General features: G+C 36.5%; 1 protein-coding gene across 2 annotated transcripts; it reads right to left on the bottom strand.

Moving 5' to 3' along the window:
- Window positions 1-4,209: 4,209 nt before the first annotated feature.
- LOC113107429 (peptidyl-prolyl cis-trans isomerase FKBP1A-like) lies at window positions 4,210-6,576 on the bottom strand. 2 transcript variants are annotated; one of them, XM_026269924.1, is made up of 5 exons: window positions 6,426-6,576; window positions 6,166-6,213; window positions 5,306-5,418; window positions 4,895-5,044; window positions 4,210-4,568 (listed from the first exon to the last, which is right to left on the bottom strand). In XM_026269924.1, exons 1-4 carry the CDS (start codon window positions 6,460-6,462, stop codon window positions 4,916-4,918), a joined length of 327 nt encoding a protein of 108 aa, XP_026125709.1. In that variant the 5' UTR covers window positions 6,463-6,576; the 3' UTR covers window positions 4,210-4,568; window positions 4,895-4,915. The 2 variants fall into 2 exon arrangements, with proteins under 2 accessions (XP_026125709.1, XP_026125708.1); XM_026269923.1 differs by having other exon boundaries at window positions 4,870-5,044; window positions 6,426-6,575.
- Between the last annotated feature and the right edge of the window lie 8,481 nt (window positions 6,577-15,057).

The raw sequence follows: 15,057 nt of genomic DNA, 5'->3' as shown, positions 1-15,057 counted from the left end.
CAAGAACGGTGAGCAAAAATCTCAGAACCACACAGGGGGACCTTGTGAATGTCACTTTGGTCCCAGCTCTCTGCGGGTCAAAGGCTACCATCAGTAACACACTACGCCGCCAGGGACTCAAATCCTGCAGTGTCAGACGTGTTCCCCTGCTTAAGCCAGTACATGTCTGAAGTTTGCTAGAGAGCATTTGGGTGATCCAGAAGAGGATTGGGACAATGTCATATGGTCAAATGAAACCAAAATAGAACTTTTTGGTAAAAACTCAACTTGTTTGGAGGAGAAAGAACACCATACCTACTGTGAATCATGAGGGTGGAAACATCATGCTTTAGGGCTGTTTTTCTGCATAGGGACCTGGACGACTGATCCGTGTAAAGGAAAGAATGAATGGGGCCATGTATCGTGAGATTTTGAGTGGAAACCTCCTTCCATCAGCAAGGGCCATGAAGATGAAACATGGCTGGGTCTTTCAGCATGATAATGATCCCAAACACACCGCCTGGGTAACGAAGAAGTGGTTTCGTAAGAAGCATTTTAACATCCTCGAGTGGCCTAGCCAGTCTCCAGAACTCAACCCCATAGCAAATCTTTGGAGGGAGTTGAAAGTCTGTGTTGCCCCAAAACATCACTGATTTAGAGGAGATCTGCATGGAGGAATGGGCCAAAATACCAGCAACAGTGTGTGAAACCTTGTGAAGACTTACAGAAAATGTTTGACCTCTGTCATCGCCAACAAAGGGTATATATCAAAGTATTGAGATAAACTTTCGTTATTGACCAATACTTATTTTCCAACTTACTTTGCAAATAAATTCATTAAAAATCCTACTCTGTGATTTTCTGGATTTGTTTTTTTTTACATTTTGACCCTCATAGTTGAAGTGTACCTATGATGAAAATTACAGGCCTCATCTTTTTAAATGGGAGAACTTCCACAATTGGTGCCTGACTAAATACTTATTTTCCCCACTGTATATACAGTATTGTTCAAAATAATAGCAGTACAATGTGACTAACCAGAATAATCAAGGTTTTTCGTATATTTTTTTATTGCTACGTGGCAAACAAGTTACCAGTAGGTTCAGTAGATTCTCAGAAAACAAATGAGACCCAGCATTCATGATATGCACGCTCTTAAGGCTGTGCAATTGGGAAATTAGTTGAATTAGTTGAAAGGGGTGTGTTCAAAAAAATAGCAGTGTGGCATTCAATCACTGAGGTCATCAATTTTGTGAAGAAACAGGTGTGAATCAGGTGGCCCCTATTTAAGGATGAAGCCAACACTTGTTGAACATGCATTTGAAAGCTGAGGAAAATGGGTCGTTCAAGACATTGTTCAGAAGAACAGCGTACTTTGATTAAAAAGTTGATTAGAGAGGGGAAAACCTATAAAGAGGTGCAAAAAATGATAGGCTGTTCAGCTAAAATGATCTCCAATGCCTTAAAATGGAGAGCAAAACCAGAGAGACGTGGAAGAAAACGGAAGACAACCATCAAAATGGATAGAAGAATAACCAGAATGGCAAAGGCTCAGCCAATGGTCACCTCCAGGATGATCAAAGACAGTCTGGAGTTACCTGTAAGTACTGTGACAGTTAGAAGACGTCTGTGTGAAGCTAATCTATTTTCAAGAATCCCCCGCAAAGTCCCTCTGTTAAAAAAAAGGCATGTGCAGAAGAGGTTACAATTTGCCAAAGAACACATCAACTGGCCTAAAGAGAAATGGAGGAACATTTTGTGGACTGATGAGAGTAAAATTGTTCTTTTTGGGTCCAAGGGCCACAGGCAGTTTGTGAGACGACCCCCAAACTCTGAATTCAAGCCACAGTACACAGTGAAGACAGTGAAGCATGGAGGTGCAAGCATCATGATATGGGCATGTTTCTCCTACTATGGTGTTGGGCCTATTTATCGCATACCAGGGATCATGGATCAGTTTGCATATGTTAAAATACTTGAAGAGGTCATGTTGCCCTATGCTGAAGAGGACATGCCCTTGAAATGGTTGTTTCAACAAGACAATGACCCAAAACACACTAGTAAACGGGCAAAGTCTTGGTTCCAAACCAACAAAATTAATGTTATGGAGTGGCCAGCCCAATCTCCAGACCTTAATCCAATTGAGAACTTGTGGGGTGATATCAAAAATGCTGTTTCTGAAGCAAAACCAAGAAATGTGAATGAATTGTGGAATGTTGTTAAAGAATCATGGAGTGGAATAACAGCTGAGAGGTGCCACAAGTTGGTTGACTCCATGCCACACAGATGTCAAGCAGTTTTAAAAAACTGTGGTCATACAACTAAATATTAGTTTAGTGATTCACAGGATTGCTAAATCCCAGAAAAAAAAATGTTTGTACAAAATAGTTTTGAGTTTGTACAGTCAAAGGTAGACACTGCTATTTTTTTGAACACACCCCTTTCAACTAATTGCCCAATTGCACAGCCTTAAGAGCGTGCATATCATGAATGCTGGGTCTTGTTTGTTTTCTGAGAATCTACTGAACCTACTGGTAACTTGTTTGCCACGTAGCAATAAAAAATATACTAAAAACCTTGATTATTCTGGTTAGTCACATTGTACTGCTATTATTTTGAACAATACTGTATATATGTGTGCATATATATATATATATATATATATATATATATATATATATATATATATATATACACACACACACACACGTAACTGTTTTACTGAGCTGAATTAATTCTGCTCTCATTCCCTGAGTGAGGCCAGTACACAAGAAAGTTTTGCATGAGACTTTAGGTAGGTCACAGACTCTGGTGACAGCTGTTCTTCATGAGAAGAACAAATTTCAGGTCCATAGCTCAAACAAATTAGCAAGGCTAGGCTTTCAAATGTTAAACCTCTACATACCTGTTTCTAAGCAATCATTGTGAAAATCTTGTTTCATGAGAAACATAACTTTTCACAATTATAGGCATTTTAAAAGGGAAACATTATATTAAATGGTAACTGCACACAAATCAATAGGTACCCTGCAACTTTGATGTTTGGATCTAAAAAAAATGCTTCAGTCATTAATTGCATAAAACTAGAACACTGATTCTATGAAACATGAAATTGTTTTTCCTAATGTTTTACGGATCAGTATACTGATGTCATTCTGCACTTCTTCTAAAAGGTAATCTTTTGTTGTTTTATCAGTTACATATGTGCATAAATAATACGAGCAAAAATAAACTGCTTTACAGTGCTTTTTTTTGTTTATTTTTTGGAAGTGTAAAAAATAATTTTCACAAATGCCAGATTTCATTGACAAAGCAATGGAAGGTGATGGTTTAAGAAGACTTTATTCTTCTGTCCTTTGGGGGGTAGATTTTTCTGCTCTTTTTAACTCAAGTCTCAGGTGGAACTCAGGTGAATAGAACTAGATAGGATGTAAAATTAGCAGAATACCATGTCAAAATATTTATTCATAAAAAAAAAAAAAAAAAAAAGGTTTGTATAGAAGAAAAATAGTTGTGAAAATTTAGATTTACCGTCATAATAGATTTTCTGATGACCATCACTTCACAAAACAAATAGGTCTTTAACTTGCATGTAGATTTTAGTTAACTCTATTAGGGAAAAACTTGCAATTAATTAATGCATTTGTAAAGCAAATTATTCTGTTTCTTTGAAGTAGCACAACATTTCTTTTATACATATTAAACTGGATTATCATGAAGTTCCAGTAGATTTTTTTAAGGGCTTAGATCGCATGTTAGCACAATAATTCCTTGTGGTTAATTGCCAGTAAACATAGATTCTACTTCAAATAGACATTCACATAGAGAACTGATCCTAATTTGATGAGTCTCATTGCAAAATAGGATTGTGTGTTTAAGACAAAGCCCATCAACATTCAACCCTGATTGTAAATTTGGATCGTTTCATTCAGCCGCCCCTTGAAAATAAAAGCGTTTCATTAACATGACTTTTTTTGTTTGTTTTTAATTTACACCTTGTTCTCACTAAAATCAAAACACTCATAAAGAACCATTACAGGAAATCAGAACATAATTGATGTTTAATATTTAGTTCTTTAGTATGCAGAGCGGGATTCAGACCTATGTGATTCATTGAGGGTGGATCCACCAAATGACTGGAAAAATATACCACCATTCTTCATCATATCTGACATGATTATGACATGCCTGTATACACGTTTCAGTTTCTCAATCAACACAGAGACCAGCTTGATCTTTTTATAAACAATTTATTTTCAAGTAGTTTTGTTTTATATTTAACCAGATTTCCCCACCAGAGTACTTATTACCAGCTCAGCCACAACCCTGTTGCTGTGATAGCGTTTACAACACAGAAATCAAATATAAAACGAGAAAAGGAAATGGAAGGGGGAGGGAAAAGAAACTTGTGTCTTAATAATGAACATCAGATAATTGAGAGGATACCAGTGATTGTGTCAAGGAGAAAAGAAATAAAAAGGCAACAAAATATACAAATGCAAAACAGAGCTAAGCTAAGTGGTATCGCTATTAACACTAGCCCCCTTTGAGGATCACGTGCATGGAGCAATGTTCCTTAAAAGGTTGACCTGGAAGAAAACAAAGAGAGAGGTTTATTAAACAACTAAACGGTGTTCCTCAAAGACCATAAATACGATTACGAGGATTTAATCTAAGAGCCTGTTAAATAAACTCCACAGGACATCTAAGACCGAGACAACAATAATCTCCTTTAAAGATTATCTGTTAGTTATTAAAGTGATCTATGCAACTGGAGGAACTACAATGATAAGCTATTTTTTTTTCAGGTGTAATGCGGTCATAAAATTAATTAAATACCAAGTAACAAGAACAAACTCAAAAGAGACGTGTGAAGAACTTTGCACCTACCCTGAAAGAATGAATAGGGAATAACCTGAGTCCAATTCTGGGGGCTTTACTCCAAGCCAATCAGCTCCACATCAAAGATGAGGGTTGCGTTGGGAGGAATGATGCCCGGGTGCCCCTTGCTCCCGTAAGCAAAGTCCGGAGTGCAAGTCAGCTTGGCACGCTGTCCCACACTCATCTGTTACAAGAAAAAGAGGTCATTTTACCAAATATAGTAAGATACAATTAACGGGGGTTCAAAGAAGTGAAACCACTTGGTTATAAGAAGCATAATAGACAGCTTGTGTTGTTTGTTTTTTTGTTTGAGCGAAAGGGAAGATTTTCCAATTAGTACCAGACCTACTTTATGAACAGATGATGTGGCTTTAGATGACAACACAATGTAGATCAGGCAGATTTATATCGCAAATATAAAAAAGAAAAGGTAATTTTACATTACCTGGGCTACTCCTTCATCCCAACCACGAATCACTTCCTGTTTGCCGATTTTGAATTTGAAAGGCTTTCCTCGGTCCCGGGAGGAGTCGAACGTGCGTCCATCTGTCAGAGAGCCTGAGGAAAAACCGCAATAAACACATATGAAGAAGCTCCATCAACCTGCACATGCACAATTTCACAAAAAAAAAAAAAAAGGTTTTTCATTCATTCAGACCGTGAGCGTCAAATATTCAAACTGCCTTCCGTGATTGCAGATCACAAAAAATTGAATTAATAAAAACAGGTTGGTTTGAAAACACAAGGGCCGCCCAGACCGTTTGAATGTAAATATGTGCGGATTAAAGACGCCGGATGTTCAAAATCAAAAAATCTGACAGTTCGAGGGCACGTTCAAACCGAAACATTCTGAAAGATCACACCCACGGAGGATTCAAATTGCAACATTTTAGCAGCAGAGCATTCGAATCTAAACATTCTAATCGAGAATCATAATCGCGGTAAAATAAACTTCGAATGTGATGTTTAAACGCGCTTAGAATCTCAAAAAAAAAAAAAAGATTAGTTTGGTGAGGCTGCGCGCTATTTTTTCACCTCATTAACGACATCAAAATAACCACTCTATGTCCGCAAAAACAGGCCACGGTTTCCAAATCCTGTAGTTTTGGACGCATTATATAGTAAAATGAAAGATACAACAAGCAGCAAATATCAAATGTAACGTTACATAAAATCTTGAAGATTTAAAGAATCGATGAGCCGATCGCGGGTGGGAAAACGTCTATTGTGTTGATGCGGCTAATCGGCTAATGCTGGCTAACACCCTTCGTGTCATTCATCAACACGATCACTTCTCAAACTTACCCACGTAGTGCACGACACACGTCTGTCCTTTTTTAGGGAAAGTACTTCCTAAAATTCAAAACAAGAAGAGAAAAATGTTAACGGCAAATCCTGTTGGAAGGGGTTAGTGTTTAGCTAACAGGCTAACGCCCGTGATGCCCTAAACCGGCTAAATGTGTCGATTTAAAATGCGGCTGATTTGATTTACATATATATGTATACATATATTAGAACTGCGGTTTGTATATTGTCGTTGCGTTTCCATCTGTGGCGTATTTTACCGTCTCCAGGAGAAATAGTTTCAACCTCGACTCCCATCCTGGCAGCTTGTTTTGACTCCTGAAGCTCTGCACACAGAATGCGCTTCAGTAATTGTGATTGAGGGCAGAAACCCCCAGTCTGCGCCACACTCGCGCTTACAGCGCCCCCAGCGGACAAACCGCGCTCTGCCTCTGAGCGGCCATCAACCACTAATCGCCATATTAACCAAAGAATCAACTCTAATTCCATTCAGAGCAATACGCTTACTTGGTATTAGCCATTACTGTCATAAATAGAATAATTGTATGTCTTATTATTGTATGATTACTGGAAAGCATCTGTTTTTGCACTATAAAAATCTTGTGCTCTGTAAAAATCATCTACCAATTCTATATCTCTCCATCACAACCAGAACACCTTTTGCATATTGTTACTGCACTGTACAAAATCTGCATTGAAATCACTTTAACATATATTATATATTATTGAATCTAATCTCATTTAAAGTATGAACATGTAATTGTTTTAAACCTTTAAGGACATTTAAGTGTTAGGGAAAGTAACTTTATATGAAATGGATACAGCAGCACTTTATGACTCATAGACTTGTAACTTATGTGTATTTTTTCCGTTTTCAATATTTATTTCACAAGTGTATAGAAGAGTACTTATACTTAAAGCGGTCATATGATGTTGCTAAAAATAACATTATTTTGTATATTTGGTGTAATGCAGTGTGTTTATGCGATTTAAGTTGAAAAAAAAAACATTATTTTCCACATGCTGTACATTATTGTTTCTCCTCTATGCCCCGCCTTTTGAAATGCATCGATTTTTACAAAGCTCATCGTTCTGAAAAGCAAGGTGTGCTCTGATTGGCCAGCTATCCAATGCGTTGTGATTGCCCGAATGCCTCAAGCGCGTGACGGAAATGTTACGCCCCTTAACACTGTAATGCCGTGTGTGCCTGATGGGTAGGATTAAATGTTAGGACACCGGCGCGATGAGACAAACCAATAAAACCCATTACAAACGAGGCATTTTTGCGTCCAGTGGGGACATAATTACTGATTATAATGACTTAAGTCAGACTTGGCATATTTTCTTGACAAGAGAAAGTTAATCAGTGTTTTTTTTGTCAAATAAAATGCTGGCAGCGTTTTGGCTACAAATAGCAGCCTAGGGCATCTTTTGTTGCTATAAAAACAGCAGTGCAATCATGGTAACCTAGTGCTTTGTGCTGCAGAAATGTTGGCTTTCGAAGTTAATGGGGAGGCTAATGTCAGTTCATGTAAGTTCACAATAATGTTTGTCGGAGTGCGACATTATACGGGGAAGGAAACTGTGTGGTGCATTCAACAATTTAGTCCAGGAGCTCTGTTTGGATGATGCACAGTTTGCGGTATATTTAGACTAGATAGAGTTTTTTATTATTTATTTTCATACAACTCCTCGTGCCCCGAAACTAGTACGATCTGTCTAACGGCTATGTTAAAAAAAGAAAGAAAGTATTTGATAGTATTTGGTTCCCAAAAATATAACCAAATGAGAACCAGAAACTAACTTTAGGGCAAAGTTATGTGTTTGCTGGGAATAATAATAATAATAATAATAATAATTAATATTATTATTATTATTATTATTATTATTTGCCTCTTATAAAATATCTGTATTAAATTAAACTTCAGTCTATAGTCTATAGTCTAAAATAGGCTATTCCAAGCCCAGAGTTGATTATTCAAAGATAGTTTGATCTAAGTGCAGTTATTGGATTCCATTATATTGTAGACTGATTGAAGATTAATCCTTATAAACATGCTGCTACAATTAAAACCTAAACAATTATATTAAAATACATTTAAAACTGTGTGACTTGAGCAGCGTGCAGATTCTTGTCAGGACTGTGGAGACAGCAGCGCGGGCAATCGCTTTGCTCGCTCATATAATGTAAACAATATATATCTATTGTAACATATCTATTGTAATATATCTATTGTGTTTTGCTCAACCTTGATTTATGACGTTTCACACTTATATTGTTATATTGTTGTGATGATGTTGGGTAACTTCTTGGTTTATGACATTGGATTGCTGACTTCTAATCTGGCAAGTGTGGCACGGTTAGACCTAAAAAGGCAAGAGAAAATACAGAATACACTATTATTAACATTCATAAATCATATAAGATTAAGACATTGGCTGACACTTGTATATCTTACCTTGTGTTTTCGAGATCTTGTTGAATCTGCTTCCATCGTACTTCATTAATTGGGTATAGATAGAAAAATACTAAACCTACCAGCAAAACGGTGATTGGAATGGGGGGCAAAAGCTATTTTAGGGCCAAGACAACTCCATCTGCATGAATACATGCACCTGCTTTATATCCTGTGAAGCTTCAACCAAACACATTGCTCAGTGTAAATATGTTAAGGTAAACAATTCAGACTTCCACAAAAAGGCTGAACTATTGCAAACATGAGCTCAGTCTCACCTGACAGTATTTAAAAACTTGCAGGACACACAGAGCTTGAACAATCGTGTTCCAATATTTTAAAAAACGGACCGACTGCCACTGTAAATCAGGCATTACATTGGCTTAGAGCGAGCGAGTGCTGACTCACTGTAGTGTCATAGTGGAGATGCCAGCAGACAGGCCTCCTCCAAGCTTGTTGCAAAACCTCGAGCAGGAAAAAAAAAAAACAGGGGCTCCAGGCTTTTGAAGGACGGTTTCTGAACAGTGAACTCATCCACTACATCTGGCAGCATTGACCTGAGCAAAACAAGTCATTTTAGGTATTAAAACCAAATTTGTACATTTTGTGAAGAAATGTGAGTGATGCTTCTCTGTGCAAAAATGTGAAACCACCATGCTAGGGAGTAGGCTTTGTGGTTGTTAGGATGCTTGGAGTGTTATTTGTATTGCTGTAGATTTGATTTCTAGAGTGTTGCTTACTGGCCAAGTTCAAACCTCTACTTTGTTTTTTTTTTCAACCGTTTTATCATTCAGTATGCAAAGTTGTGTTTGCTTATAGAAATAATAGCACACCTGTCTCTAATAAGACTTAATGTGTAATTGCCCAGTTTGCACGTGTGGTTCAGGACTAGTTATCTACAGAAGTTTAATAAATAATCAATGATAAATAAGAGCATGGGCGTCGCTAGGCCATTTTTAGGTGGGCTTTAGTAATAGATTGTTACTATATCTGCATCTGTGCCATTCTTTGCCATGCATACAGTTTACAAAATGTCATGTGGGAGCAATTGGTTCCCATCTACTGTAGAGTTTTCGCTGCGTTCACTCCTCATCCCACTGCTTCCTCCAGCAAAAATGTAGCCATAAATTAACTTTTTATAAATTGCTTTATATACTTTCTAAAATTATCATGTTGCAATGTTCATTTGAAAAGTAACTTTCAATAAAAAGCATATTACAGTGCATATGGAAAAGAGGTTTGTACTAGAAATGCAAATAGTAAAATGTTGTGGTTGGACAGTAAACAGGTGTGTGTGTGTGATGAGGAACACTTGTATTTGGCTTATTATTATACCTAAGCATATTATGCATAGTACATGCAATACAGTGGAATACTGAAATAAGTATACCACCCTATAGTCAAACATTTATTGATTGATTGATTTACCTACCTACTACCCTACTAATCATTATTATGGGCTGAGCCCCCTAAAATTAAAATCCTACAATCAATAAGAGCATACAGGTTGAAGAAAATAAAATAATCTTGTTTAAAAGACATGTGCCGAGTGGTCAATTGTACAGTCCTGATAGATTGCATTTTAATGTGTTTTGAAGACATTAATAAATCCGTCTTTAAAAGTACCACTAAATTCATGACCTCTCCATTGGAACGTAATTGAATTGATAATGTAAAAAAAAAAAGGCACATTTTAAATATTACCAAAAGTGATGGCAATCCCCTGCATAAAATGTCATGAAGATTTACTGATGGATAACCGAGTGCTAAACTTTCAATGCTGGAGAATGCTGGGCTGATTAGCACAGATCAACAGCATGAAGTGGACAGACCTAGGTCTTACTGTTACTCACCATGGTAACAAATCTCATAAACCATGCTAAAACATCTTTTCACAAGTTCATCTGTTCATGTAACCTATTCTGGTCTTTCTATAAATTGTTCAAGTGGTGCGAAAATACATCATATAGTAACACTCCCTGACTTGTTACTGATAAATGTTACTGTGTCAATACTGTTTTGAGTTTGTTTATAAAAACTACCGCATTTTTATGTCTAGACTTACCAGTATGGCTAATATGAGATACTGGAACTGAGCTCCCAAGCCAGCAATGTGAACGTTGTGAAGTTTCCCAAAGACATCTGGAAATGAACCCAATAATGTTTCAGAGATTTCAGTAAGCAGCAATGGAACACTCTCATTAAAAAAAATAATAATAATAATAAATAAATAAATAATTTCGCTGTATTAATCCCCTAGCTTTCAAATACAACATGATGATTTTATGCATATATTTTTTACCAAATACAATTTGTGATTGCATGTTAAGGTAGTCTTTTAATTTTAAAATACTTTACAGGTAAATCAGAGATCCAACCTGAAAAGCTGAAGTGGAGAAGGGGAAGCCGAGGACCAGACGCAGGTGTGACACATGGCCAATCAGCTTCTTCACAGCATTCAGGTATGTAGTGTGCACGTGACTCTTACCACCGAGACGCCCTGCAGGAGCCAGAGAGAAAAACAACAATACATCTGCACAAAGCTTTGAAATATGAAACTGAACTGGTGAAGCGTTAAGAGCTAGTTTGGTGGGATTTGATTCAGAAACGAAGAATTCACTGTTTGCTGCCTGATAAATGCCCAAGATGTAGCCTACAATAAAGTTATTTTAAGGGTCGTTAAGAGTCCTCAACAAACCCTCATGGTCAATAGTGTTTTCAGGGAATATAGAAAAACAAAACACAAAAATACTTTATTAGTAGTTCACTACAGTTCAAGCCTTTATTGTTATATGTTGTTAAGAGTCCCCATAAAAGCATCATGCTTGATATTCAGGTAATCTAAAAAAGAAAAGAAGTTTTGTTATTCAATTCACTACAGTTTCAAAGCCATATTGTTGTTAAGAGTCCTCATGTTCAATAGTATATTCAGGGAATCTGTCAAGACAAAAAAAAGCAGACAAAACAAAACAAAAACAAACAAAAAACAAGGTTTTATTTGTTTATCAATTCACTGCGGTTCAAAGCCATATTGTTGTAAAGTGCTCGGTAAAGCCTTATGCTCAATGATATATTCAGGGAATCTGGCAAGACAAAAGCAAAAACAAAAATGGTTTTATTTTTTAATCAGTTAACTGCAGTTCAAAGCCGTATTGTTGCTAAATATTCTTAAGGGTCCTCAATAAAGCCTCTAATGATATGTTCCTAAAATCTAGGAAAACAAAACACTAAAAATAAAAGGTTTTATTAGTAAACAAGCTATTCTGTATGAGCCAAGGACATATTTTTAGCTTATAAACATGTCCAAAATGTAGCCTGCCATCAAGATGTCAATAAATGTTGTTAAATCATTAAATGTAATAAAGTCTCATGCTCAATAATATACTTGGGGAATCTGGCCAAAAAATACAAAATAAAATTCAAGTCCATGTTTCACTGATAAACATGTCTAAATGTGACCTACCATGAAGATATTATTGAATGTTGGTAAAAGTTCTCAACAAACCCTCGTGCTCAATAATATATTCAGAGAATCTGACAAATAAAACATTCTTTGAATTGACTTTTATTGGTGCAAAAATGTACTGTACGCCGCACCTCTTTGCTCTTTGACCCCCAGGAACAGCACCATACAGCAAACAAAGAAGAGAGCGCTCATGACCAGTGCTGATATCATAAAGGACAAAGAAACGCAGACATACATATATATATGCACAGTAAGTGTATATGCAAACAGTCTCAGATTGCAAATTATAGTTGCTTTACTAGACCTCCCTAAAGAACGTGTGAGGGGTCTACAGCATTCTACAGTCTACATATTAGGCACTTTTCAGCTGTTTACATACAGTGTCTTGACTGCAAGAGTTAAAAATACGATTACATGTCAGACAGAGTGTGTAATTTTACATGACACCAGAGACTAACAGTCCCTGAGGTGCCAAACCAACCTGCAGATTACCCCTAGAAAATGCTTTAAAAACATTGAAAGTAATTGTATAATTAACACACTACACAGAACCTAAATGACACCCTTAGGTTAAATACTTTTTATGGCAAGTAATGCTTTCCACAGCAAACGGCAGTAAATATAAATAGTAAAATAGCCGAGTAACATCAAAACAGTTGCATTACACAGTATTTTACAGTGTGCTGGTGGTGTGTAGGTGTGATCGTGTTACAGTTTCATGCAGTGCAGCGCTGTGTGGGAGATCCGGTGTTTGGTCCACGCTCAGACAGATTGATCTCGGTCTTTGTTATACACCCACAGCACCTGACCCTCAATCACAGCCATCATCAGCATAGCAAACGCCTCCACACTCATCCCTGGCAGAAAGAGGGGCAGACAGATGTGCATGCAACTGATAACACCAACTACTGCTCAGAGAAACACCATCACACACATCCTGCCTGGAATTAGTTAGGTTTTTTTCTTCAGTCTTGTCTGTTATATAAGCTCTATTTCAAAACCTAGAGAGCTGTCTACTGCCTAAATGGGCAGCTGTCTTATAAGGCAGCATTCTAACCAAAGGGTAACCTTTTAAGTGATGGATTTGGAACGATCTATGGAAGTGGCAAATTTTGCTCCACACAAAACTGGTGTAAATGATTAAGTGCTGTCTGTAATGGTTATCTCTGATAGAGTGTGTTAACGCTAATGAAGTGAGCTGTATTGTATAACAGCTGATTTTTTTTTTTAAATGCAATGTAATGCATTCTTGTGATCCAAGGCAGAATATCCGGCATCATTATTGCAGTCTTCAGTGTCACATGATCCTTCAGAAATTGAAATAGACTTTTTTTTAAACAATGTAAAAGTCATTAGACTCGTTACGGTCACTTTTGATCCATTAAATGCATCCTTGCTGAATGAAAGTATTCATTAAGTAAACCTTACTGCTGCTAGTCTTTTGAACGATATTACAGTTGTATTGTTTTGCATTGTATTATTTGAATTACTTTCTCATATTACCATTTGATCAAAGGAAATATGAGATGCAAACTAACAGACTAACGTGCTAGCAGTATGATGACTAAATAATAATAGGAAATATTTATATTCACAGATTGCTTTGTAATTATACATAATAGTATAGAATTTCAAAAGAAATTATATATCGAGGCTCAGAAATGTAGCAAGGAAATAATAATCATCCTGTTAAAATAATCCATGTGACATCAGTGGTTCAACCGTAATTTTACAAAGCTACGAGAACAGTTTTTTTGAGCGTGAATGAAACAAAAATAACGACTTTATTCAACAATTTGTCTCCTCCATGTCACCCTATAGTGCTGTTTTGGAGAGTATCACATACATAAACAACGTATGCAATGTATATACGCGGATACACTGTTTACGTTAAGATCAAAGTTCAAACAACATAAACAGCGTATCCACATATGGTGCAGCTGACAGAAAAGCATACATGCTTTATGTTATTTTTGTTTTCTTTTCACACAAAAAAAGTATTTTCGTAGCTTCGTAAAATTACGGTTGAACTGTAATTTTGAATTAATGACAGAATTTTATTTTTTTGGTGAACTATCACTAATAATATTTATATGCGTTTGACTTTATTATACGTTTTTACTTTATTTTATATTTATTCTAGTTTTTAGTTTTAGGACTTCAAATAATATTTCAGTTAGTTGACAATGTAGTTAATTTTGCTAACCTTTTTATTTATTTAACTTTTTAATCTAATATTTATATTTTAATTGATTTCAACTAGGCAATCTCAATTAGTAAAATATTTTAAAGAAGTTTTAGTTTACAGTAACACCATTGCAACAATGTTTTACATTCACTAATCTAGAAACACAATATTAATAGTAAAATAGTAAAAAGATTAGTCTCATGTTGTTTCAAACCTGTTTGCGTTTCTGTAAATATGTGAAGCATGTTCTGCCTGCTCTTTCCTCAGAATTTCTCCTTTTTCCATGGAGAAACGCCAGGTTTGAAACAATGAGAAAATGATGACAGTTTAATTACAGTTTAAACAGTTTTATTTAAAGCTGACGATAGAAGTGTTCTCACTGTAAGCTGTGTCTTGTTGGTCTCCTCCCAGAAACATGCTGAGGGATGTGTATGGAGCGCTGTAGCACTGCAGGGAGCACAACGTTCACTTTGAAGGAGTCAGCACATGAAAGATGTGCGGGGGAGCTGTGTGATGTAACAGCCATTTGACCTCAATAATGAACACTAGAGTGCCACTAATGGAAGCCGGCTAATTTGGATATTACATAAAAAGCATCACATGGAGAAAGGACAGGGCATGTGTTAGTGATTGAGAGAATAAAAGAAGGGAGTCATACACTCATGGAGGTCTCAGAAAAACAGCTGATGGTTAGGTACCAGGGCACACTGAACGCTGAACTCCCGGCATTGTGAGGTATGAACCAAAAGAAGATGTAAGAGAGAATGACCAATGGCACTGAC

The sequence above is a fragment of the Carassius auratus genome, chromosome 8 (assembly GCF_003368295.1).
Source record: "Carassius auratus strain Wakin chromosome 8, ASM336829v1, whole genome shotgun sequence".
NCBI classification, from domain to species: Eukaryota; Metazoa; Chordata; class Actinopteri; order Cypriniformes; family Cyprinidae; genus Carassius; species Carassius auratus.
Note: the sequence above shows the minus strand (reverse complement) of the source record. Positions and strands in the feature narration are given on the sequence as shown.

Excerpts from the sequence above, each read along its gene's own strand:
- LOC113107429 (XM_026269924.1), bottom strand. The coding sequence starts at position 6,462 with ATGGGAGTCGAGGTTGAAACTATTTCTCCTGGAGACG. Across the intron at positions 6,214-6,425 it reads AACTATTTCTCCTGGAGACG|GAAGTACTTTCCCTAAAAAA; the intron begins GTAAAATACGCC and ends TTTGAATTTTAG. Across the intron at positions 5,419-6,165 it reads GTGTGTCGTGCACTACGTGG|GCTCTCTGACAGATGGACGC; the intron begins GTAAGTTTGAGA and ends GTTTTTCCTCAG.